General features: G+C 47.8%; 1 protein-coding gene across 1 annotated transcript in view; it reads left to right on the top strand.

Annotated features, from left to right (window-relative positions):
• The window catches only part of LOC143986527 (NACHT, LRR and PYD domains-containing protein 3-like), a 214,361-nt gene that overhangs the window by 99,090 nt on the left and 87,743 nt on the right, over positions 1–27,528 (top strand). Inside the window, exons 4-7 of the mRNA XM_077484885.1 lie at positions 11,523–11,561; positions 12,355–13,014; positions 20,345–20,346; positions 21,589–22,634. Of these exons, the coding sequence (XP_077341011.1) occupies positions 11,523–11,561; positions 12,355–13,014; positions 20,345–20,346; positions 21,589–22,634 (1,747 nt within the window). The remainder of the gene's footprint in view (positions 1–11,522; positions 11,562–12,354; positions 13,015–20,344; positions 20,347–21,588; positions 22,635–27,528) is intronic.

Raw genomic sequence — 27,528 nt, 5'->3', positions numbered from 1 at the left:
CTGCCCAATTCTTTAGCCACAGGGCCCTTCGCATGTGTACCAACATGAGAGAAAAACGTGATGCTTGGAAAGAATCCAAAATCGCATCAACCATGAAACACAGAATATGAGGTATTTCTGCATAATTCTCCACTTCCTCACTGGGAAGGAGGCCAAACATCTGCTTAACCTGTTCCTTGAGGAACTGACACAACCCCACGGCTGCGACTGTAGGTTGCACCACAGCGCCAGTCATGGAAAAGGAGGCTTTTAATAAGGTTTCCAGCTTCTTATAAGTTGGATCTTTAAATACCTGAGCATTATCCAAAGGACAAGTCAGGTTTTTATTCACGCAAGAAACAGCCGCATCAACAGATGGGACCCCCCACTTCTTGGTGAAACTTTCCTCCAGAGAATAATGCATAGAAAACCTTTTAGAAGGAGCAAACAGTTTATCGGGATGTCTCCAATCCTCATACAACAATTTATCCATTAAGGGATGCATTGGGAAGGAATAGGCAGTCTGTGGGGCTTTCCTGACTCCCAGGGAAGAAACAGATGACGTAGCGACTTCAGCAGCAGGCATTCTGAATGTGGTACGCACCAATTCAGTATAATACTGCACCTGTTTTCTGAGCGCCTGGGAGGAGGGGACTCTCCTCTTCCTCTGATTCCTCTGACTTCTCAAGATCCCTGTCCCAAGATAGGGATATCTCCTCATTGTCAGAAGAATCACCTGGGAGAGGAATCTCAGCAGAGGGAGGGGATCTATCCCTTTTCCTGCTATCTTTCAGGGAAGCAGAAATAAAATTAATTATTCTCCCTTCAAAACCTTCCAATGTAACCCTAAGGGAGTCCTCAGTGACATATACCGGGGCTGGGACATTAGGAGAGGCTGCAAAACCTGACAGGGGCACTGACTCATCCTGAGAGCCTGGCTCCAGTCTTGCAGGGGGGTGGTAACTTACAGGCACTTTTAGAACCCCTGGACCTAGGCGGTGATTTACCAGTGCTCTTGTTACCTACCCCTGAGACTCTCTTATGAGGAGACAAAGTCCTAAGCTACAAAGCAGAGGTACTAGTACAAGTGCAATCACTGTTGTGCTTAAAGTCTCACAATAAATATATATGCTTAAACTGCACAACCTGATGCTGAGTAGGTGTCTAAGGTTTGCCTGGATCCAATCCCCTGGGATGCTTACTGCATACAGCTCCTGTGTCTCCACTTACAGCCCCCTGACTCTCTGGGCTTTTTAAAACTGCTGCCTGGCGCCTGCGCAGTACAGCGCCGTGCACACTGACGTGCACAGCTTACAACCACACTCCCCCCTCCTCCATTAGGCCGGGAGCGCACCTGGCGCGCGTGCACGAGGACCGCGGAATCCAGGGGGAAAGGAAAAACTCCATCTGAGCTGCGTGGGACCCCCAGACTACGTGGGACCCATGTATTACCTCTATTGTAGCAGGGACTGCAGAGGAGACGTGAGACAGCTGGAGAACCAGGCTTCACTGAGCGTGTGTACTGAAAGGCATGTAAGTATGCATCAGGCTGCTCTTACTCCCTCTAGTGGTGGAAACCAGGTAAGACATACAACTACTCAAAATGAAGAAATCCATCATATAATTATATATATATATATATATATATATATATATATATATATATATATATAATTATATCTATAGGATTAACTTCCCTTACCTGTCCTCGCCGCAGGTATTGCTGAAACAGACAAATTCCAGCCTTCACCTATCACGACGGGCAGTGTTGGCCAACCTTCAGGTTTATCTGGGGCTCTTTCTCGAAACAGCCTCCTACCTGGATAATGTAAAAGACTCTGCCAGAAACTTTTGTGCGCTCTGTGTAAACAGTACACCAAGTCTGGTTTTCCCAGAGCCCAGTCTTCCAATAGGAGAGGACTTACAGGCCAAACCTCATTTCTTCGGCTGACGAGGCCCGGGTACCATATCATCTTGGAAGTCAAATATTGGCCCGAGATATGGATCTGGTTTGTTGTAGCCCTTAGGCCCCCGCAGGGACCTGCACAGAGCTTTCTTCATAGCACATGTTTTACGTGACCAACCACCATAGACACTGGCGAAAAAACAGAGGTGCCTCCCATATGGGAGGGGTTATATAGGGGAGGAATTCTCCTTAATTGGGGTTAACTAGTGTCCAATCACCAGAGGTGCCTATATAACCCACTATGTAATGAAGCTCCTGTGTCCCGTGATGTATGATCAAGAAATATAGGGTTCTGATGCACTGCTGCTGACTGCTGCCCTATTCTGCAGCAGTCTTTTATCAGTGTAGGGACTGAGGGACAGTCTGCAAATCACTAGCTACTAGGTCCACAAAGGTCCTTTTAAGGACTGGTATAGGTGTACTATTTGCTGTGCAGTATATAGGTGTGTAATACACGTATAAAATACTTGCACATATAGAAAGCATAGTATAGTGCATTTCCGCTGTGCAGCATTGTGACTGCTGAGCGGTTCTGCAGCGATACTACAAAGAGTGACAAACGCAATAAAAAAAAGTATTATAACTGGTGTGATAGACCAGTGGCCCTCAAAAACGACAGATTGAAGCGGGGTGTTATATACCTTCTTCCACATACACACTGCACTTCTCTAGAGACTTTTGTCACAGGGTCATTTAAAAAATGACAGGCAGAGGAAGAGGCAGGCCCTTCCGCAGGGGTGGTAGTGGTAGGGCAGGAGCAACAGGCTTGAGCCAAAGTGGCAAATTGCAGAAGGTGTGTGCGATTACATCAAAGGACGCACCACACTTGGTTGAGTGGATCACTCAGCCTTACTCTTCTGCACCCTCCTCATCCTCTCGATCTGCATCCTCTTCTTCACTCTCTGCTGTGTGCCCCCCCAAAGACACTACCACCAACAACACCACCACCACATACCTTCCGCTTGAGTCACAGGAATTATTTTCCGATCCATAGCAAGACATTTCCGAAGCGCAGCCACTCTTGGCATTGGATCAGGAAGAGGAGGTAGCAACAACCGCCACTCAGGAGTCTGACGACAGTACCCAGATCAGCCCAAGGAGGAGGTTGATCCCCGCTGTTGCTGCCTACTCTGAGATCTCTAATTATAGCGGTGGGGAAGGTGATGTCGATGAAGACGTGTCTAGTGATGTCACGTGGGTGCCCACAAGAGAGGAAGAGGAGGGGAGCTCAGAGGGAGATATGGACCAGCAGATAGGGAGGAGAAGCAGGAAGAACTTAGATTGCACAGGAGGGACAAAGCAGACTGCTAATGTATCAGGAGCGAGGCACACATCTGGCACTCCCAGGACGCCGGCACAAGGCTATGCAGTGTGGGCTTTTTTAACGTGTCCGCTGCTGACAATAGTGTTGCCATCTGCAATCTTTGCAGTCAATGCATAAGTCGCGGTAAGCCCAACACTCACCTAGGGATGACCGCCTTAAGAAGGCACATGAGCAGCCATCACCGAGCCGAGTGGGAGTAACGGAACACACAAAGCCACACTCCAGGCTCTCACCGTCCAGCCTCGTCTTCTACTTCTCCTTCTACTCTCTCCTCACAATTGTCCTCCACTCTACCTTCTATCACGCCATCCTCACGCTTTTCTGCAAAAAGGCAGGCTTCCATGGGCCAAATGTTCGAGCGTAAAAAAATGATGACACCGGATAACCCTCTTGCCCAACGGTTGACAGCTGGCTTGTCAGAACTGATAGCCCAACAACTACTGCCATATAAACTGATGGACTCGGAGGCCTTTCAAAAATTTGTGGCCATTGGAACACCACAGTGGAAGGTCCCAGGAAGGAAGTATTTCTCAGAGAAGGGCATCCCAGAGCTATATGGCCATGTTCAGCGGCCAGTGAATGTATCTCTGGCACACAGTGTCGGTGCCAAGATACATCTGACCACAGACATGTGGTCTAGCAAACACGGGCAGGGAAGGTATATCACTTTTACTGCCCACTGAGTGAACCTTCTGACGGCCGTCAAGCATGTAACCCATGGCACCCATGTAGATTTGGTTTTACCGCCACGGATTGCATGCAGGCCTGGCTCTTCTTCTTCTCCTCCTCCTCCTACTCCATCCTCCTCGGCTGACTCCTCCTTTTCCGCTGCTAGTGTCTCTTCAGCTGCACCGCCCAAGCTCCCCAGAACCTATTCGACATGCCAGGTGAGACGTTGCCATGCTGTGCTGCGTCTGTTGTGCCTGGAAGCCAAGAGCCACACTGGCCCTGCACTCAGCTTTGCGTTCACAGGCAGATCAGTGGCTAACACCGCTCAATTTGACAGTTGGTAAAGTGGTGTGTGACAACACTGCCAATAGCGCATTGAAACAGGGCAAAATGATACACGTGCCATGCATGGCACACGTCTTAAACTTGGTCGTGCAGCGATTCGTTGTCAAATACCCTGGGGTCCAGGACATCTTGTGGCAGGCAAGGAAAATCTCGGCCCATTTCAGAAGATCTTACACGGCCATGGCTCGCCTTGCTGACATTCAGCGGCGACACAATCTGCCGGTCAGACGTCTTATTTGCGATTGCCTGACAAGATATAACTCAACCTTCTATATGCTTGATAGGCTGCTCCAGCAGAAACGTGCAGTTAACGTCTACCTGTATGAACTCTGCAGCAGAACAGGTTCTGGGAAGCCTTTTTTTTCACCAGCCAGTGTCTGCTCATGCACGATGCATGCAGACTTCTACGCCCATTTTATGAGATTACCAAACTGGTCAGTCGCAGCCATGGCGCCATCAGTGACATGGTACCTTATGCCTTATTTATGGAGCATGCATTCCATTGTGGCATTAATCAAGCCGTGGAGGAGCAGGAGCAGGAAGATGAGGAAGTCGCAATGCTGGATGAATTCCTGGGGGGCTACTCTATCTGAGACAAGTCAACAACAAGAGTCTGAAGAGGAGTCAGAGGAGGATGGTGCCGGGGCAGATGAGGAGGAGCAAGAAGAGCATGCTTTAAACATTTCTGGGATCCTTGTTGTTGTGCGTGGATGGGGAGAGAATGAGGAGGACGACATTATCCTGGATGATGAGCAGGAGCCAGGCCACCACACCGCTTCCAGTTTAGTGCAAATGGGGGCCTTCATGCTCCAGTATTTTAACAGGGACCCCCATATAAAAAGCATGAGGGTCAAGGACCAGTACTGGGTGGTACTTACCACCATCGCAGAGGGCTGTCAGAATGGAGCACTACCAGGCCTTGCTTCGAGAAATGCTGCATTCTGCTTTTGCGTGCACTGGCAGAGGAGGAATTCCCACTCCCAGAGAAAAAGTTGTGGGTACCAATCCAACAGCGCCTGCAAGACTTCTAATATGAGGTAATTCTTTCAGCCGACCCATCGACAGGTCTCATCCGGATCCAGCTTCAGGGAACGCCTAGACCGTCAGGTGTCCGACTACATCGGGTTAATGCCTGATGTGGACGCTCTGAGGAGTGATGAACCCCTGGACTACTGGGTGGGCAGGCTTGACCTCTGGCCAGAGCTTGCCCAATTTGCAATCGAACTGTTGGCTTGCCCCTCGTCCAGTGTCCTGTCCGAAAGGACGTTTAGCGCAGCAGGGGGATCATGTTCGATAAGCGCACTCGCCTAGCTCACAACAGTGTTCACTACCTCACATTTCTAAAAATGAATGAGGCATGGATCTCGGAGGAATTCAACACATGTGACCGGTAGACCATGTATATCTCTATAAACTATTTATTTAATTGAGCACACAGACCTTTTTTCTACATTTGGCTCACTTCCTTGTACAAAAAAAGCACACCGTACTATATGCTCATACCCACCTGTTTGAAGACGTTGAGCAGTGTCATATGTTTGGGGCCCAGCATCAAGTTGCTGGTATCAGTGCTGCTGTCAGTGCTCTCTATCTTGGTGCTGGTGTCAGTGCCCTCTCTCTATCTCGGTGCTGGTGTGGTGTCAGTTCTCTCGATCTCGGTGCTGGTGTGGTCTCAGTTCTCTCTATTTTGGTGCGGGTGTCAGTGCACTCTATCTCGGTGCTGGTGTCAGTGCTCTCTATCTCAGTGCTAGTGTCAGTGCTCTATATCACGGTGCTGGTGTCACGTACATATGTGTGCAGATAATCATTGGGACATGTGATTTTAGTGGGACATATGTGGGGGACATGTTTTTATTATTAGGGACATGTGTTTTTATTATTTGGGGACATGTATGTTTTGGGGACATGTGTGTTTTGGGGACATATGTGGGGACTGTGTTTGTACTGTGTGGTGTGTTGTGTGTTTACACTACACTGATGATCAGTGAGTAAAAAGCTGTAAAAAGCAGCCCATACTCACTGATCATCAGCCGGCTGCAGCGTTCTGCTCTCCTCTCCTCAGCGGTGACTTCCGTGTGAGGAGAGGAGAGCCGATTGCCTAGCAACCGGCTGTTTGTTTACATCACATGACGGCCGTGATTGGACATGGCCGTCATGTGATCAGGAGGGCCAATCACAGAGCCCTCCTGCCGATCTAAGATGTGCCGTGTCCGGGTGACACGAGCACATCGGGATCGCGCCGCTGCACGGGCGCGATCCCGCTACTCCTGAAGGACGTTCCTAAACGTCCTATCAGGAGTAGATGGCTCCCACCCGGCCATATATATGCATTGGCCGGGTGGGAAGTGGTTAAGAAGCATTGGGGTTCATTAAGAGAGAATTATCTGAATATTAGTGAATTGCAAGCTCCCCCTTATCCTCCTATAGAATAGGTTGAATGTTAAGGGATCGATTGGTCAGATCTGACCAATATACCCCTCCTAGCCTATTGTTAGCCCATGTCTAACGTGTATACAGTGTAACTCCATGATAAAAGGCAAGTTTATATCCCATCCACATAAAGGGTATGATGGTCAAATCAAAGGTTATTACACTTGTCAATTGCCATATGTCATGTATGTAATAAAATGTCCATGTGGGTTCCTTTGCATTTGAGAGACCATTCAGAAAGTTAAAGATAGGATAGCAAGGCATAAATATTCAATCAGAGATAAATTGGTACAGTTGCCTTTAGTGAGACATTTTTTGGAGAAAAGACATTTGATTTCTCAATTAAAATTCATGGTACTGGAGGGGATCAATAAGAATGCTATTTCATTGATATTAGATGTCATAGTAGATTTCCATCTTGCAGTTATAGTCAGACGTGCAGCTATAAGAATATGTATTATTATACTTCTAAAGTTGTGTTGGTATTTGAGTAAAGAGTTTGAATAGGGCAAGGTGAGGGGTGGGTCTAATGAAAAAACCAGTTGCTTTGGAAATCTATTTAAAAACCTCATTCCAGAAACTGCACACAGTCTCGCAGTCCCATAGAATGTGTGTTATACAGACTATTGTACCACATTGTCTCCAACAGGTATTGGGTTCTAGAGGGAAGATTTGGGACAGCCTCACAGGGGTTAAATATCTTCTGTGAATAATTTTTTGCATTATTTCCCAGTGGTTGTTACAATGGAAATAGCAAAAACCTGACTGGATAGCACATTGTCATTCTTTAGAAGTGAAGGTAGAGCCCAGCTCCCTTTCCCAATTCATCATATTAGATGTTTTGGTGAAAAGTCTTTTATGTGGAATAAGGAAACAGATTAAGACCCTTTTCATTAAAGAACTTGAGTTCTTTAATGAAATTGAAGTGGATATTCCACTATACTCTTGTGCTAATAAGCGCCCTTCCACCATAATGGTATAATGCAGCCTTAAAATAACCCATCATTCTATTTATATCTAACGTTACGGGATAGTATTTCCAAAAATGTTTCCTTTTTTGGCTTTTCATTGTTTTTTATTTTAGTGACTTTTTTTAATAAATAAATGTCTTATAATAAGACTTTCAGTTCACCCTAATATTTTGCACTGTTTTTTAAACAAATCTGTGAGATGTAATGTTCGTCTTTGACCACTGGGGGCAGTTTTTTGTAATTCCACCAATGGCTGTGAGGGCATGTGATTCCTGGGATACTATTTATAAGTTTTCATAGTAACCTATGAGCTTTAAAAGCCCAACGTCTGTCAACTGTCTCCCTATCCTTGAAAAAGTCATGTGACCAGTGATGTCTGTGATATCACGGCTGAGACAGGAAGTAGGGATTGTAATGACACTGCTTGCTTTTAACCTAGATATAAGGTATTTTAATAAAACCATTTCTTCTGTGAAATGACTACACTATGGAGTTCTTATTTGTCTTGTATAGCCTGTGAATGGAGGAGAGGAGCAGACCTAATAGAGCATAGTGTATATTTATCCCTGATTACTGATCCATATACCACATCCCTGGGTTCATGCTATAAAGAGAAGAGAGGTGAGTGGAATGTGAAATGCCATAAAGGATCTGTATAGACCCGTTGGGGCCTTTGTTTAATTAGTTATTTTTATCGGGACTGCAACAATATGGCGGACACGTCAGACAATTTTAACACATTTTTGGGACCATTGGCAATTTTACAGCGATTAGTGCAATAAAATTGCATTGATTACTGTAAAAATGTCACTTGCAGTGAAGGGGTTAAGTGTGTCCTAGTATGTGTTCTAACTGTAGGTGGAGGGGACTGTGTAGGGGAGATGACAGATTATCTGTTCATACTCTGTATTAACAGATCTGTCTGTTCTCCCCTCAGAGAACCGGAAACTGTGTGTTTACACACACAGATCCCGGTTCTCGGTTTGCCCCAAGCGATTGCGAGAGCCCAGCGGTGATCGTGACTGCCAGGTACTCAACTCGGCTCCATGGGTGAGCAGGGGGCACAGATGTGCCTCCTAGTGGCCTTCCATGGTACCAACGTACCATGACAGCAATTTCTACTTAAATGGATCCAGCGCCAATAACCCCTACAGGGGTATTTCACATAGCATGTAGGCTTGATGTACCAATACTGTTTCCCAAGATAGATCATGCAGCCTGGCTGGATCTATTTATGTAGAAATCCTGAAAAAACTCCTAAGGGGTCATTAACTTTTTCTTGCTACCATAGTTATTTCCTCAGCTGTGGAAGGCGTTATAGGTTGCGGAGAGACCTGAATCTTTTCCCTAATGCTTGGTGAGACTATCTTTATGGTAGTCATCTGCAGCTGCTAAAAGGCTTTGATACTCACTTTGGTGGGATTCACCTTGGATCTGGGATCTTTTCACCGCCAACCTGTTTGTAGCATTTGCACTTTATGGACTTTTCTTTCATGTATTAGTTTGGGAATTGATGAAGCCACTGTTTTATATTATTATTTGTGTGGAGGCAGGGCCGCTGATAAAAATGATGGGGCCCCATACAGCCTACCTGATGGGGTCCCCCTCAGCTCCACCCCTGGTCCTGCCTCTGGTCCCTCCTTCAGGCCCACCCATGGCCCCTCCCCAAACCCCACCTTGAAACAAAGTGCAAGTTTGTTACAAGTGATAGGCATGGGTGGCACTGTCTGTAGCACATTACGGCATTGGCGGTACAGCTGGCACTGTCTGCAGCACATTACAGCATTGGCGGCACTGTCTGAAGCATATTATGTTATCAGTGGCATGGGTGGCACTGTCTATAGCACATTACAGCATTGGCGGCACGGATGGAACTGTCTCTGCAGGCAGACAGTGGCACCCATGCTGCCAATGCCATATTGTGCTGCAGACAGTGCCACCCATGCCATGCCACCAATGTAGTAATGTGCTGCAGACAGTGCCATGATGCTAATGCCATAACGCATGTGCTACCTGCATAATGCCATTGGCAGCATGGATGGCACTGTCTCTGCAGACAGCACATAGGTTATGGTATTAGCATCATGGGTGGCACTGTCTGCAGCACAATATGGCATTCATGCCGCCAATACCATAATGTATAGATGCTGCTGCAGTAGTAGTAGATTTGAATTCCTTCCTAACCCCCTAAGCAAGCACACACCTGTGTAATTTTTAGCCAGGCCCCACGAGGCACTTCTTCCCTGATCCTGCTGCTGCCTGGACTGAAATGTCCACAAATGATTCCAGTCAGATGCGATGTCGATGATGCCAGTGAGGAATCACTCCGCGATGCCAGGGGGACAGCACTATAGAGGACGCGCTGGCTGGGACTTGAGACAGAGCCAACATGAGGAGCTGGCATGGAAGAGGCAGTCTTCATCGCCCGAAATAGTGGAAATAGTCCCTCCCCTGCCACCACCTAGTCTGCAGATAGCTATCTGCACAAAAAACAAAAACGTGAAAAATAACCAGGGGGTGGGGGGGCAGGGGTTTGGTAGTTGATTTGGATGGACTCTCATCGGCCATGGCTGGAGGATTTTTTCTATTACATTATATATCTGTTCAGCTTGCCCAGGCCCCCATTGCTGGCTGGGCCTGGTACAACAGGGCCAATTGTACTGGCCTATAAGCGGCCCTGTGTGGAGCATTAATTGCACTTTATGGATTTTGTTCACATAACAGCATGTGATTTTATTAATGTGCTGTTTTGTATTATTCAGTGATCACGCTGTTTAATTTATACACATTTGTCACTGATTTTTACCATTTTTTTTCACTAAAATCTTTTGTATTTATCATTAATTAGCGCTGCACCTTTGCATATTCCTTTTGGTTGGCTGTGAGGTCCATAGCAGCGCACAAGTACTTCACATTTAACACTCAGGGGTTAAACAATCTTTACTGAGGGAGTTTACAGAAGAAAATAACATGTAAAAGGGAAGCAGAGTAACACTTCTCCTATCACATAGTGTCCCCCATCGGATAGTGTCTGCTGTGTACTGTGCATGCGCAGTACACAGGACACACCTATTTCGAAAATAGCTGAAGATGAACGGCGCCGGCGTCATGAGTCCAGGTCCTAGCTCCACCATCCAAGTGGACATAGAGTTATAATAAAAATAGCCGAGCGCAGCGAGACCGAGCCCGAAGCATGGCGAGCGAAGCGAGCCCACGAGAGGCCCTCTAAAATTTGCTGCCCTATGTCCACTTGGATGGTGGGGCTAGCACCTCGACTCAGGCACCATTCATCTTCGGAGATTTTCCAAATCTCCTCCTGCTCCATACGGGCACTATCCGATGGACGGACGCTATATGCCAGAACACCGGCAGTCAGTCACCATAACACAATGACATCACTCAGCATGCCAAGTAGAGCAATCCAATCACAGCCACTTGTCTATTATACAGAACCTCCATATTTATAGCTGTATTCCTAGGAGACCCTCATGACTGTTGCTCGGGGTTCTGAGCCTTATGCCCCATGCATCCACCTGAACCTCCATTAGAAAGTAGAGTCAAGGCTCCAGATTCTAGGTGTGTGCCTGTAATCCCTGCATAGAGAATTGGGGGCATTTCTGGTCCCCACCATGGTCACATGTCACTGCTATGTGCTGAGATGTTACCAGACAGACAAAGACTATCCCCATCACCTGGAGGAGGAGAGACTCCAATCTACAGAGGGTTGGTGGGATGATGGTGTCTGGGAGGATCTGCTACACTAATAATTCTCTTAGTTATTATTTTATACATTTCAGAGGTTTGTCAGGACTAATCACTTCCCTAATCTTATTTCCAGCCAAACTGAAGAAGACGACACATGACAACAGATTATCAGGTTAGTAGGACATCCATGTTTCATATGAAATCTTTTCTGGATGAACATTTTGTTCTGTTGTAGTCTGGATCAGTGGTGGTACTACCAGGGTCACAAAGATTGCACTGGGGACCAGGCCTGTAGGGGGGCCCAACATGGCAGGAAAGGGGCCCACTTCAGAACATGGGCTTAGTTCACACTGCTGTGATCCCAAAGATTTGCAACTTGCTTGCAATTTCCCTGTGACTTGATTGCGATTTTGTGATTTAACATTGTGGTCTATGGCACTCAAATCACACCAAAGTCACAGAAAGGTATTGCAGGATCCTTTTTCTTTGTTGCTGCGACTTGAGTCACCTTGATTAGGACAGAACCCATTGAAATTAATGTGTTTTGACGTGTCCAGCAACTTCATGTTGCAAGTCACATGATGAGTCTCAGCAGTCTGAACCAGGGCTTATAATGGGCCTATGACAGGAACAAGTGGAAAAGGCTAGAGAAAGAGCCCCTGCCTCAGAGGGAAGAGCCCCACTCTTGGAGAAAAGGGCCTGGGACTGGTGGAAAGGGCAACAGCAGTCATATTGGCTCTTCATGGTTTCTTGCACTGGAGCCCTGTTGGTTCTATTTATGCCTCTGGTCTTGATGGTGTGTCCATAGTTTGGATGCTACCACAGTCCTCCTGTATTTCATGGGATATCTCCTTTTAGGGTTCCATTATTTGGATTTATGGTTATAATACAATATTTCCAACTCTGTCTTATAAATATTATTTTGTGTGTATGAGGAATAAAATATTCTCTTCTCTCTCATAAAGAAATCAGTAAGGAACACAACGAGTCTATGAAAGAGAAGTTCCAGAGGATTCCAGAATATAATTCCCGTGTTCATCTAAAGGAAAGATTCACCAATTTATTGATGATAATTGGACCCCAGAATAAAGAGGGAAAAGAAGAAGAAATAAGGAGTACCGGCAGAAGACATCTACAGATCATGGAGAAAAGACCCCCAACCACAATCCAGGCCCTCTTTGACCCTGATAAATATGAGTTCATCCCTAAGATTGTGGTGTTACAAGGACCTGCTGGGATTGGAAAAACAATGACCTCCAGGAAGATCATGCTGGACTGGGCCTCTGGGGATCTCTACCGAGACAAGTTTGATTTTGTGTTTTATCTGAGCTGTAGAGAAATCAACACCATCCCTGAAAACATAAGTCTTGTGGGACTTTTATCCAGAACCTGCAGACTGAGTTCAGATGACCTGGTGTCTATTCTGAAGGATCCTGGAAGTCAGAGAAAACTTCTCACCATAGTTGATGGGTTTGATGAACTGAGGTGGACTCTGGAGGAGAAATCTGAGGGTTGTCCTGACATTTCTATGGAAACCCACAAAGAAATAATTCTCCAAAGCTTGCTCAGGAGACATGTTCTCCCAGAATCTTCTCTGATCATCACCACAAGGTCACTGGCCATTAGTGATGGCCGAACGGTTCGCCCGGCGGTCGTTTCGCGGCGAATTTCCGACTTTCGCCGTCCGCGGGTTCGAACGCCTTTTTCCGTCGTTCGCCCCGGCGGACTTACGTGTTTAATGTATACAAGAACTTTAACCTTTCGTGACACGTTTATCATGTGTTACAGGACAACCAATTGAGACATGACAGCTCATGGACACTTGGACATTCCCCCTAACCTATAAATACACCCGATCCGGTGGCCATTTTACATTCTTTCTTCTGTCACTGTAGGGAAAGGATCCTGTGTGGAGTAGGGACAGAGAAAACGCTAGCTATTTGGTACACAAAAGTTCTTTTCAGGACTGGTATAGGTGTTAGGTCAGCAGCCTGAGTTTCTTTTGTCAGTTTAGATAAAGGGACAGAGCGCTGTATGCTGCTATTTTAGGGACAGCTCAGCCAGATTAGTCTTTCTTCATCATCATCATCATCATCATCATTAGCTGTTACTATCAGGTCCACAAAAGAGCTGTTCCAGCTAATCGTTCCAGCCTACTCTTTTTTGCCAATTTGTATAGGGACAGGCAGGAAGCAGTGTGTCAGGCAGTGAGGATAATTTTAAAGACTTGCTGTTACTATTAGTTCCACAAAGGTTCTTTTCAGGACTGGTATCAGTGGTACGGTAATAGGCTTGTACACGTATAATATTCTTTCTTCCAAATATAGAAAGAATATTATACTTGACTGCTGCCCTTCTGCTGCAGTCTGCTAATCATTCACAACTCACTTGTTCCACAAAGCTCTTTATCAGGACTGGTAACTTGGTCTGTCTAGGGTGCTACGGTACATAGGCTTGGGTGCGGTACAGTCTGCTGTTCTGTAAGGACCGCTATCGGTCCACAATACATAGGGTTGCCGTGCACTACTGCTGACCGCTGCCCTATACTGCAGCAGTCCTTCATTGGTATAGGGACTGACGTACAGTCTGCTAATCACTAACACACAACCTGCTTGGTCCACAAAAGTTCTTATAAGGACTGGTAACTTGGTATAGGGTGCTACGGTACATAGGCCTGAGTGCGTTACAGTCTGCTGTTCTGTAAGGACCGCTATCGGTCCACAATACATAGGGTTGCCGTGCACTACTGCTGACCGCTGCCCTATACTGCAGCAGTCCTTCAGCGGTATAGGGACTGACGCACAGTCTGCTAAACACTAACACACAACCTGCTTGGTCCACAAAAGTTTTTATAAGGACTGGTAACTTGGTATAGGGTGCTACGGTACATAGGCCTGAGTGCAGTACAGTCTGCTGTTCTGTAAGGACCGCTATCGGTCCACAATACATAGGGTTGCCGTGCACTACTGCTGACCGCTGCCCTATACTGCAGCAGTCCTTCATTGGTATAGGGACTGACGTACAGTCTGCTAATCACTAACACACAACCTGCTTGGTCCACAAAAGTTCTTATAAGGACTGGTAACTTGGTATAGGGTGCTACGGTACATAGGCCTGAGTGCGTTACAGTCTGCTGTTCTGTAAGGACCGCTATCGGTCCACAATACATAGGGTTGCCGTGCACTACTGCTGACCGCTGCCCTATACTGCAGCAGTCCTTCATTGGTATAGGGACTGACGTACAGTCTGCTAATCACTAACACACAACCTGCTTGTTCCACAAAAGTTCTTATAAGGACTGGTAACTTGGTATAGGGTGCTACGGTACATAGGCTTGAGTGCGGTACAGTCTGCTGTTCTGTAAGGACCGCTATCGGTCCACAATAGATAGGGTTGACGTGCACCACTGCTGACCGCTGCCCTATACTGCAGCAGTCCTTCAGCGGTATAGGGACTGACGTACAGTCTGCTAAACACTAATACACAACCTGCTTGGTCCACAAAAGTTCTTATAAGGACTGGTAACTTGGTATAGGGTGCTACGGTACATAGGCTTGAGTGCGGTACAGTCTGCTGTTCTGTAAGGACCGCTATCGGTCCACAATAGATAGGGTTGACGTGCACCACTGCTGACCGCTGCCCTATACTGCAGCAGTCCTTCAGCGGTATAGGGACTGACGCACAGTCTGCTAAACACTAACACACAACCTGCTTGGTCCACAAAAGTTTTTATAAGGACTGGTAACTTGGTATAGGGTGCTACGGTACATAGGCCTGAGTGCGTTACAGTCTGCTGTTCTGTAAGGACCGCTATCGGTCCACAATACATAGGGTTGCCGTGCACTACTGCTGACCGCTGCCCTATACTGCAGCAGTCCTTCATTGGTATAGGGACTGACGTACAGTCTGCTAATCACTAACACACAACCTGCTTGGTCCACAAAAGTTCTTATAAGGACTGGTAACTTGGTATAGGGTGCTACGGTACATAGGCCTGAGTGCGTTACAGTCTGCTGTTCTGTAAGGACCGCTATCGGTCCACAATACATAGGGTTGCCGTGCACTACTGCTGACCGCTGCCCTATACTGCAGCAGTCCTTCAGCGGTATAGGGACTGACGCACAGTCTGCTAAACACTAACACACAACCTGCTTGGTCCACAAAAGTTCTTATAAGGACTGGTAACTTGGTATAGGGTGCTACGGTACATAGGCCTGAGTGCAGTACAGTCTGCTGTTCTGTAAGGACCGCTATCGGTCCACAATACATAGGGTTGCCGTGCACTACTGCTGACCGCTGCCCTATACTGCAGCAGTCCTTCATTGGTATAGGGACTGACGTACAGTCTGCTAATCACTAACACACAACCTGCTTGTTCCACAAAAGTTCTTATAAGGACTGGTAACTTGGTATAGGGTGCTACGGTACATAGGCTTGAGTGCGGTACAGTCTGCTGTTCTGTAAGGACCGCTATCGGTCCACAATAGATAGGGTTGACGTGCACCACTGCTGACCGCTGCCCTATACTGCAGCAGTCCTTCAGCGGTATAGGGACTGACGTACAGTCTGCTAAACACTAATACACAACCTGCTTGGTCCACAAAAGTTCTTATAAGGACTGGTAACTTGGTATAGGGTGCTACGGTACATAGGCTTGAGTGCGGTACAGTCTGCTGTTCTGTAAGGACCGCTATCGGTCCACAATAGATAGGGTTGACGTGCACCACTGCTGACCGCTGCCCTATACTGCAGCAGTCCTTCAGCGGTATAGGGACTGACGCACAGTCTGCTAAACACTAACACACAACCTGCTTGGTCCACAAAAGTTTTTATAAGGACTGGTAACTTGGTATAGGGTGCTACGGTACATAGGCCTGAGTGCGTTACAGTCTGCTGTTCTGTAAGGACCGCTATCGGTCCACAATACATAGGGTTGCCGTGCACTACTGCTGACCGCTGCCCTATACTGCAGCAGTCCTTCATTGGTATAGGGACTGACGTACAGTCTGCTAATCACTAACACACAACCTGCTTGGTCCACAAAAGTTCTTATAAGGACTGGTAACTTGGTATAGGGTGCTACGGTACATAGGCCTGAGTGCGTTACAGTCTGCTGTTCTGTAAGGACCGCTATCGGTCCACAATACATAGGGTTGCCGTGCACTACTGCTGACCGCTGCCCTATACTGCAGCAGTCCTTCAGCGGTATAGGGACTGACGCACAGTCTGCTAAACACTAACACACAACCTGCTTGGTCCACAAAAGTTCTTATAAGGACTGGTAACTTGGTATAGGGTGCTACGGTACATAGGCTTGAGTGCGGTACAGTCTGCTGTTCTGTAAGGACCGCTATCGGTCCACAATAGATAGGGTTGACGTGCACCACTGCTGACCGCTGCCCTATACTGCAGCAGTCCTTCAGCGGTATAGGGACTGACGTACAGTCTGCTAAACACTAATACACAACCTGCTTGGTCCACAAAAGTTCTTATAAGGACTGGTAACTTGGTATAGGGTGCTACGGTACATAGGCTTGAGTGCGGTACAGTCTGCTGTTCTGTAAGGACCGCTATAGGTCCACAATAGATAGGGTTGACGTGCACCACTGCTGACCGCTCACCTATACTGCAGCAGTCCTTCAGCGGTATAGGGACTAAGAGTTTTGTCACAGGGTCATTTAAAAAATGACATGCAGAGGAAGAGGCAGGCCCTTCCGCAGGGGTGGTAGGGGTAGGGCAGGAGCAACAGGCTTGAGCCAAAGTGGGAAGTTGCAGAAGGTGCGTTCAATTACTTTAAAGGATGCACCAGACTTGGTTGAGTGGCTCGCTCAGCCTTACTCTTCTGCACCCTCCTCATCCTCTCGATCTGCACCCTCTTCTTCACTCTCTGCTATGTGCACCCCCAAAGACACTACCACCAACAACACGACCACCACCACCACCACCACATACCTTCCGCTTGAGTCACTGGAATTATTTTCCGATCCATATCAAGAGGACATTTCTGATGCGCAGCCACTCTTGGTATTGGATCAGGAAGAGGAGGTAGCAACAAGCGCTACTCAGCAGTCTGACGCCAGTACCCAGATCAGCCCAAGGAGGAGGTTGGTCCCCGGTGTTGCTGCCTACTCTACTTATAGCGGTGGGGAAGGTGACGTTGATGATGACGTGTCTAGTGATGTCACGTGGGTGCCCACAAGAGAGGAAGAGGAGGGGAGTTCAGAGGGAGATATGGACCAGCAGATAGGGAGGAGAAGCAGCAATGACTTACATTGCACAGCAGGGACAAAGCAGACTGCAAATGTATCAGGAGCGAGTCATCGACCATGTACGGTCACATCTGGCGCTCCCAGGACACCGGCACATGGCTCCGCAGTGTGGGCTTTTTTTAACGTGTCCGCTGCTGACAATAGCGTTGCCATCTGCAATCTTTGCAGTCAACGCGTTAGTCGCGGTAAGCCCAATACTCACCTAGGGACGACCGCCTTAAGAAGGCACATGAGCAGCCATCACCGAGCCCAGTGGGAGCAACGGAACACACAAAGCCACACTGCAGGCTCTCACCGTCCAGCCTCGTCTTCTACTTCTCCTTCTCCTCTCTCCTCACAATTGTCCTCCACTCCACCTTCCATCACGCCAAGCTCACATTTTTCTGCAAAAAGGCAGGCTTCCGTGGGCCTAATGTTTGAGCGTAAAAAAATGATGACGCCGGATAACCCTCTTGCCCAACGGTTGGCGGCTGGCTTGTCAGAACTCATAGCCCGCCAACTACTGCCATATAAACTGGTGGACTCGGAGGCCTTTCGCAAATTTGTGGCCATTGGAACACCACAATGGAAGGTCCCAGGAAGGAAGTATTTCTCAGAGAAGGGCATCCCAGAGCTATATGGCCATGTTCAGCGGCAAGTGAATGTATCTCTGGCACACAGTGTCGGTGCCAAGATACATCTGACCACAGACACGTGGTCTAGCAAACACGGGCAGGGAAGGTATATCAGTTTTACTGCCCACTGGGTGAACCTTCTGACGGCCGTCAAGCATGTAACCCGTGGCACCCGTGTAGATTTGGTTTTACCGCCACGGATTGCATGCAGGCCTGACTCTTCTTCTCCTCCTCCTACTCCATCCTCCTCCCTCTCCTCCTCAGCTGCCTCCTCCTTTTCCGCTGCTAGCGTCTCTTCCACTGCACCGCCCAAGCTCCCCAGAACCTATTCCACATGCCAGGTGAGACGTTGCCATGCCGTGCTGCGTCTGTTGTGCCTGGAAGCAAAGAGCCACACTGGCCCGGCACTCCTTTCAGCTTTGCGTTCACAGGCAGATGAGTGGCTAACACCGCTCAATTTGACAGTTGGTAAAGTGGTGTGTGACAACGGTGCCAATCTGCTTAGCGCATTGAAACAGGGCAAAATCACGCACGTGCCGTGCATGGCACACGTCTTAAACTTGGTCGTGCAGCGATTCCTTGTCAAATACCCTGGGGTCCAGGACATCTTGCGGCAGGCAAGGAAAATCTCGGCCCATTTCAGAAGATCTTACACGGCCATGGCTCGCCTTGCTGACATTCAGCGGCGACACCATCTGCCGGTCAGACGTCTTATTTGCGATTGCCCGACGCGATGGAACTCAACCTTCTATATGCTTGATAGGCTGCTCCAGCAGAAACGTGCAGTTAACGTCTACCTGTATGAACTCTGCGAAAGAAACGGTTCTGGGGAGCTGGGTTTTTTTTCACCGCGCCAGTGGCTGCTCATGCGCGACACATGCAGACTTCTGCGGCCATTTGAGGAGATCACCAAACTGGTCAGTCGCAGCCATGGCGCCATCAGTGACATGGTACCTTATGCCTTCTTTCTGGAGCGTGCATTGCGTCGTGTCATTGATCAGGCTGTGGAGGAGCAGGAGCGGGAAGATGAGGAAGTCGCAATGCTGGATGAATTCCCAGGGGGGGCTACTCTATCTGAGACAAGTCAACAACAGGAGTCTGATGAGGAGTCAGAGGAGGATGGTGCCGGGGCGGATGAGCAGGAGCAAGAAGAGCATGCTTTAAACCTTTCTGGGATCCCTGTTGTGCGAGGATGGGGAGAGGAGAATGAAGAGGACGACATTATCCTGGATGATGAGCAGGAGCCAGGCCACCACACCGCTTCCACTTTAGTGCAAATGGGGGCCTTCATGCTCCAGTGTTTTAATAGGGACCCCCGTATAAAAAGCATGAGGGTCAAGGACCAGTACTGGGTGGCAACGTACTTAGACCCCCGGTACAAACACAAAATGGCGGAAATGTTACCGCCGTCGCAGAGGGCTGTCAGAATGCAGCACTTCCAGGCCTTGCTTCGAGAAATGCTGCATTCTGCTTTTGCGTGCGCTGGCAGAGGAGCAATTCCCACTCCCAGAGAAGGATTTGCGGGTACCAATCCAACAGCGCCTGCAAGAAGAGGCCGGTTTGAAGATGTGTTGGTGACTTCGGATATGAGGTCATTCTTTCAGCCGACCCATCGACAGGTGTCATCCGGATCCAGCATCAGGGAACGCCTAGACCGTCAGGTGTCCGACTACATTGGGTTAACGGCCGATGTGGACGCTCTGAGGAGTGATGAACCCCTAGACTACTGGGTGGGCAGGCTTGACCTCTGGCCAGAGCTTGCCCAATTTGCAATCGAACTGTTGGCTTGCCCCTCATCCAGTGTCCTGTCCGAAAGGACGTTCAGCGCAGCAGGGGGGATTGTGACCGATAAGCGTACTCGCCTAGCTCACCACAGTGTTAACTACCTCACATTTCTAAAAATGAATGAGGCATGGATCTCGGAGGAATTCAACACATGTGATCAGTAGACCATGTATATGTCTATAAACAATTTTTGGAATCAAGCACACAGACCTTCTTAATTCATTTGGCTCACTTCCCTGACCCAAAAAAGCACACCGTACTATATGCCCCTACCCTCCTCTTTGAAGAGGTTGAGCGGTGTCATATTTCTACTGGGGCTGCTTATTATGAGGGGTTCCCACCATCCCTGTGCTGTGCTGACTTCCTCCTGGGTGTTCTTATTATGAGGGGCTCCCACCATCCCTGTGCTGTGCTGACTTCCTCCTGGGGGTTCTTATTATGAGGGGATCACACCATCCCTGTGCTGTGCTGACTTCCTCCTGGGGCTGCTTACGGTGCTGCTGTCAGCGCTGTATGTCACGGAGCTGCTGTCAGCGCTGTATGTCACGGAGCTGCTGTCAGCGCTGTATGTCACGGAGCTGCTGTCAGCGCTGTATGTCACGGAGCTGCTGTCAGCGCTGTATGTCACGGAGCTGCTGTCAGCGCTGTATGTCACGGAGCTGCTGTCAGCGCTGTATGTCACGGAGCTGCTGTCAGCGCTGTATGTCACGGAGCTGCTGTCAGCGCTGTATGTCACGGAGCTGCTGTCAGCGCTGTATGTCACGGAGCTGCTGTCAGCGCTGTATGTCACGGTGCTGCTGTCAGCGCTGTATGTCACGGAGCTGCTGTCAGCGCTGTATGTCACGGAGCTGCTGTCAGTGCTGTATGTCACGGAGCTGCTGTCAGCGCTGTATGTCACGGAGCTGCTGTCAGCGCTGTATGTCACGGAGCTGCTGTCAGCGCTGTATGTCACGGTGCTGCTGTCAGCGCTGTATGTCACGGAGCTGCTGTCAGCGCTGTATGTCACGGAGCTGCTGTCAGCGCTGTATGTCACGGAGCTGCTGTCAGCGCTGTATGTCACGGAGCTGCTGTCAGCGCTGTATGTCACGGAGCTGCTGTCAGCGCTGTATGTCACGGTGCTGATGTCAGTGCTCTGTATTACGGTGCTGCTGTCAGTGCTCTGTATCTCCTGCACCCTCTTGTTTGCCTACCCTGGTCCCTGACCTTCCCTCTCCTCCATTGCCTTCATTAGCTCCATAGTCCTGAATTGTCAGAACAATTTCCCAAATAAAAAAAAAATGCTTGTAGTTATCGATCCCAAATTCACCTCATACATGTATTATGCTATTGTCCAGGTGGTGGGACTACGTGCTACCCCCTAATAATTACCCCGTGGCCGCAAATTCGACCTAAAGGTTTGCGAAATTCGCCTCCCATTGAAGTCAATGGAGCCCGCGGCGAACGGTCGTTTTCGCGAACGTTTGTGTCCGTTCGCGTTTCGCGTTCGCGAAACGTCCCGTCGGAAGTTCGTCCATCACTACTGGCCATGGAGAAACTTAACACATTCATCGATGATTCCCGCAATGTGGAAATCCAGGGATTTACAAGGGACGATCGAGAGGAATATGTCCATAAATTCTATGGAAATAAAGAAGATGCAGACAAGGTTCTCAGTATAATAAAAGACAATGACGTTGTGTACACCATGTGTGCCGTCCCCATCACATGCTGGATTGTCTGCACTGTAATGACACAAGAAATAAGAAAAAATTTGGATGTAATTCAGTGTAAGACAACGACTTCAATTTATCTTCTCTTCCTGGAGGTTTTACTAACCCATCACAGCAAGAAGAAGCAGTCTGTACACCGGAAACAAACCTGTCTGAAGAAGCTGTGTGCTCTGGCCAATCAGGGAGTTCTGAACCAACAAATCTTATTTGAGAAGAAAGATCTAAAAAGACATGGACTTTCTCTGGATGAGGTGGAGTCTGTATTTCTGAATGAGAACATCTTTCATTGGGACGTCCGTCACCAGACCTGCTACAGCTTCATCCACCTGAGTGTACAGGAGTTCCTTGCTGCTCTCTATTATGGGATGGATGATGGTTGGTTTGGATTTAGGAAACGTATTTTCCTCCCGGAGATCTGTAAAGGAAAATCACTCAATCGCCTCAGTTCACATTCCTCACATTTATCATTATCTGTACAATTCCTGTTTGGTCTCTTAAATGAAAATCAGGTGAAGACATTCTCAGAGGTCACAGGAATCTCCATCTCACTCCGAGCCAAACCTGCAATGAGAAAATGGGCCATGAATGGCTTCAGTCAGACTTTCTATACTCAGACCATCTTCTGTCTGTATGAGACTCAGGATGAGGACTTCATTAGGAGAGTCATGTCGGGTCGTACAGATTTGTATCTGTGGGGCTCACGTACTGATCACTTGTGGATGGACAGGAATTATTCCAAGCAGCTGATCTATTGCTTGAAGACTTTGAAGAGGGAAAGTTTTCGGTCTTTACGTTTTTATTCTCTCACTGTGGGTCCAGAGTGCCAGAAACTTCTATCTCCATTCCTACACAGGAGTCAGGATGTCAGGTAAGTGAGTGTGAGGATATCCTAACTGAATTCAGAGAATGGGCAGGAACCTGCATACAGTATAACGGTGATTATCAGACATGTTCTCCATCTACCACACTTGTTAGAAGTCCTGGGAACTCACACTTTCCTCAGCCCTAAGCCCTGCTTCACACTACAGCAATTTTCCAGCGACATTCTGATGAAATGTAAAGTCGCAGGTCAGGTGAAAACACAAAGACTTTATTGGGTGTTGTCTTAATTGATGCGATTTGAGTCACTGCAACAAAAGAAACTACTTCCTGCACTACTTTTGTGTGATTCTTGTGCTGCACGACTCCCATAGACTTCAATGTAAAATCACCAGAAAGTCGCACATTTGTCTGAATCTTTAAGACTTTGCTGTGACTTCTGAGGCTTTTTTACCCCCCACCTCTTCTCCCTGGTCATCCTTTCTGCCTAAAATCTTCCTCCAATCACATCCCAGTCACACCTGAGCGTAGCGGAAACACACATTCCCACTTCCATTATTTGTGTATTTTTCATGTGTAATCACACATTGTGTATAGGGAGTCCATTCACTGGAATGTTCTGCCCAACATGTATCAAACACCCCAAAGTAGCTCAAGAATCTTCTCAGTCATGGAGCGTCATGCATCTTGGCAGCAAAACATGCGTCTGATAACTGTGATTGGGGTGTCATTAACAATCAGCCAACATTCATATCTGCGTGTTTCTGAATACGAGGCGACCCACAAAGAAAATGTGCGCTTTTTCATATGTCTACAAAATGCACAGCAACGAACGCCACGCAGGCGCAGATGTAAATTAATGGTAACACAAAAGCAATGCTCCTTGCTGTGCATTTTTTTAAACATACAGTAAAGCGCATGTATTCTTGCGTCTGTCATGCATTCAAAAATGTGCAGAAGTAAATATATAATAACACAAGTGTGACGCACATTGTCACACATTTATGAAACGCACAGCAAAGCATGGGTTTTCTTGCAGGTTGCTGTGCAGTTGGAAATGTACAGATGTGAATGAATGGAAATTTATTTACAACTGACGGCAACCTACAAGAAAACGCATGATTTTCTGCGTGTTTTGTGTGGCAATGCACATCACACTTGTGTTACCATTCATCTGCATCTTCATGTTTCTGAACGCACGCCAACCCGTAAGAAAACGCATGCTTTGCTGTGCATTTTGAAAATGTGTGACAACACACGCTGCACTTGCAATACCATTCGTTGGCGTCTGAGCGTTTCTGAATGCCCAGCAACCTGCAGGAAAACACATGCTTTGCCACACGTTTTGGAAACATGCATCGCGCTCGCCTTCTCATGTTTGCAGTACAAGCGTGACGCACGGTCGCAGCACATTTCTGAAACGTGCGGCAAAGCACACAATTTCTGGCGGTTGATGTGCATTCAGAATTATGCAGATGTAAATGCAGCCTGATTGTTAATGACGCCCCAATCACGGTTATCAGACGCAGGTTTTGTCATGTGATAAAACACGCTATAAACACGGATCCAGCAAAGTCACATAGGAATGCTTCTCAGTAAAGTCACTTTGAAGTCACACCGGGTCGCCGGGAAGTTGTAGAGCAAAGTCAAGCTGGAAGTGGCTGCGACTTTCATCTTGTGCTGTGTGAACCAGAGCTAAATGGTGATTCCCACATGACCAGTGTAGTTCAGAGGTACCCAACTTGCCTCTTACTGCTATACCACTTGTACTCCACCATCCCCATTTCTTACCCTTCTAAAATGATGAGACCACACCTTAATTTTGGAGTATAAATGGCCATAGCAGCCTATTTATTATTCACACCATATAAATAACTCCAATATCAAATATATACCAAAATATCACCTCCGTAACAACTTGTTCAACTCCAGTCTGTTGGTCTTTGACGGCACCCCGGAACTCCAACACATATTCCACCAATACACTGCGGGACCTTTTTCCACACGATAGGCCTCCAGCGGATAATCAGCTCGGAGACAACCCCCTTCCCGCAGTGCAACCATTACAGTATTCCAGCTAACCTTTCGCTGGAATACACCGGAGGGGCACATACTACCGATGAGCCCCCCACCCCTTTCCATCACATATGTTTACTGCCACCGTCAAAGACCAACAAAACACCACCACAGCCCGCAAGGATGATACCTTACCCTTAAGGGCTCCCCCACACCCCCGGGGCCCGCTGGATCCCATCTTTGAGTCCCAGAGCCCAGAAAACTATCCCCACTACCTAGAGGTGTATTCTAACACCCTCAATTACAGGCCCACATTAGTTTCCACCTCTACTTTCCTGATCACCAGGCCCCCCATTCTGAGCCACAACCTTCCGACCACCTGAATGTTAGACAACTGTACGAAGTCGTAAAATATCTGACTTAACGTCCGAGATCAGCTCCCTGATCATTCGAACCCAAAAGCATTACCCCTTGCATGCATAACCCAAATGGCCGGCGGTTTATCCCGCCGCGCCTAACGTTCCACTTCCCATATCACCTTGCTGCACCTCAACCCCCATACACCTAGCCAGTGAACACATGCCTCCCTCCTCTAACTACCCAACTGTCTGCCAACCGATCTCGCATCTGCTCTCCTGGCCCCACAACAAACATACAGATAACAAAGAAAATCCAGACAAGGCGTATAAGTCCTCCATCTGGACAAAAAAAAAAAAAAAAACGGCAAACAAAGGCAGCACCAACTTTAAAGTAAACCAATGTAACCCCATACCACAAACAACACAGCTCGTATGTACAGACTACTACCCCACTCGTGTGTTTTTTTTTTATTAGTATTATTTATTCCACCACCACATGAAGGCATAGGTAAGTGTGTAATCGCTTTGCTTCCCACCTACCATTCCTCCTTACCGCCGCCTCATCCAACCCATATCTGGCAGCTTCTAAAGCTGCCCTGATGTGGAAGGAGTGTGAAGCATATTCTGCACCATCCAACCTTGCGTCCCAGTGGCATTTTCAGAACACCCACCCAAACTGGAACCTCAACCAATACTTCCCAGCCTTGTGCCACATGAACTGCCCCCCATGCCATCTGTTCCAAACCCTAGAAACTCTCTAGGTTTATCCCTTTTTTTTTTCTTATTATTTTATGATTTATTTATTTTATTTTTATTTATCTTTTATTACTCTGAATCCTGGTAACACAAACAGCAGCACCTCCACCCCTCTAACCCTTTGATCATTTTTTTGTATGTATTGTCCAACCCAAACTCCTTTTTTCAATCCACCCTGCACAGCAGGTTAAACAAAAGCCAAAAACCCACCAGTTTCCGCTCGATGGCAGATACCGACCCCGTTTACCAAGTTCCTGGAACCACAGTACCACCAACAACCTTACCCCCCACACAGCCATGTTTGACCTCAGACTCCTGCACCGAACAACCCACCCTTCTTTTCATACCTTTACATAAGCCGCCCATGTGGACTCACTGGCTGACTGCCCTGTTACCTACCGTGGTGACTCCAATGCCATCTCCCCTATCCAGCCCGAGTAGGGAACTCCTCCCCCTCTGTGTCCGGCTAACTCTCTGAACCTATCCCACCGAAAATAGATGCACGAGTAAGCCCCCCGTGTTTCCAAAGCCTGCAAGATGAATAGCATATAGAAAATGTTCAACTGCACCTAACGCAACACAAAATGGCATAGCCACCATATGACCAGTTGTGACAATGCGGACATGTGGTTGACCCCGTAACCACACCCACATAATCACAATTCAACTCCGTGTCAGGTTCCTGCATGACCCTTACCCCAGCTCCATAGCCAGAACCACTGGAAAAATTCCAATAGCACAAGTTTACGAATGAACACCCCACTTCCACCCAACAAACTTGGGGCCAAATTTCCTCACTCTATTGCCCCTGAAAGAGAAATTTCCCCCAAACCTGTTTACCCCGCCGTGTTCGTGACCTCTTTTCCCATCGACCTGGCATCCACCCATCGTCCGTTATATGTGGCCAAGAACTCGTATCAAACCTTCTAACCCTCCCCGTGTTCCGCATTTAACTGTTTAAATTATTCAGGGCCTGAAACCCCCACTGTAGCAGACGGCAGCCTTCGGCCAAAACCCGCTCATTGGAATAAAACCGGCAGGTGAAATTGAACTTACCCAGCAATGAATGCAAAGTCCTCAACTGTACCTCACGCCGTCCCTGGGCCTCACACACCCCCTTCTATAGTACCTCCAACTTGGTCACTGACAGATGACCCTCCGTAACCCCTGAAACAATCACAATGCCAGAACAAAATAGTACAATATCCCTCGTCGGCCCCCTGTGTTTTTCAGCCAATGGCACTAATGAACCCACCTGCAATGTGCTGCAATGTATAAAGTATAATCGCACACACATCGGAGGAAGGCGGCCCAACACACAAAGGTCCAAGCCATGTATGATTGAATCAGGGACCGACACGTCTCTACCCCCCCACTCCGGTAAAGAACTAAAGAAACCCATGGGCCGGCATCGTTCCAAGTAAAAAACTCCTCTTGCCAGCATCTATCCAGCAGCCAAAGCTCTCAGAATAAACTGGAAGCAAATGGAACACAGATTCCTAGTTTGCCATAGGCGCCCCTTTTCCGTCACACCTAACCCACCTTATAGCTGTGTACGTGAAGTATCGGACACAGTGCACCGCATCGGATTATGAAAGAACTCTTTTTTTTTTTTTTGTTGACAGATAAGTGGGGAAACGAGGCGAAACGTGTCTGGTTCCTTCTCAGGCACCACCCCCACTGTAGACCCCATTAAAAACCCCGGAGGCAAGCAGCCTCGCTATTTCCATATCTACTTATCAAAGGCTGCAACCTTTTCACCCCCTTCCAAAAGTCATCCCTTGTGTGACTAGGCTCGCCTGTACATTGTCC

This window comes from Lithobates pipiens, unplaced genomic scaffold (assembly GCF_037356315.1).
Source record: "Lithobates pipiens isolate NorthernLeopardFrog02 unplaced genomic scaffold, aLitPip1_a1.2 Scaffold_167, whole genome shotgun sequence".
In the NCBI taxonomy this organism is placed as follows: domain Eukaryota; kingdom Metazoa; phylum Chordata; class Amphibia; order Anura; family Ranidae; genus Lithobates; species Lithobates pipiens.
This window is presented reverse-complemented; position numbering and strand designations above follow the sequence as displayed.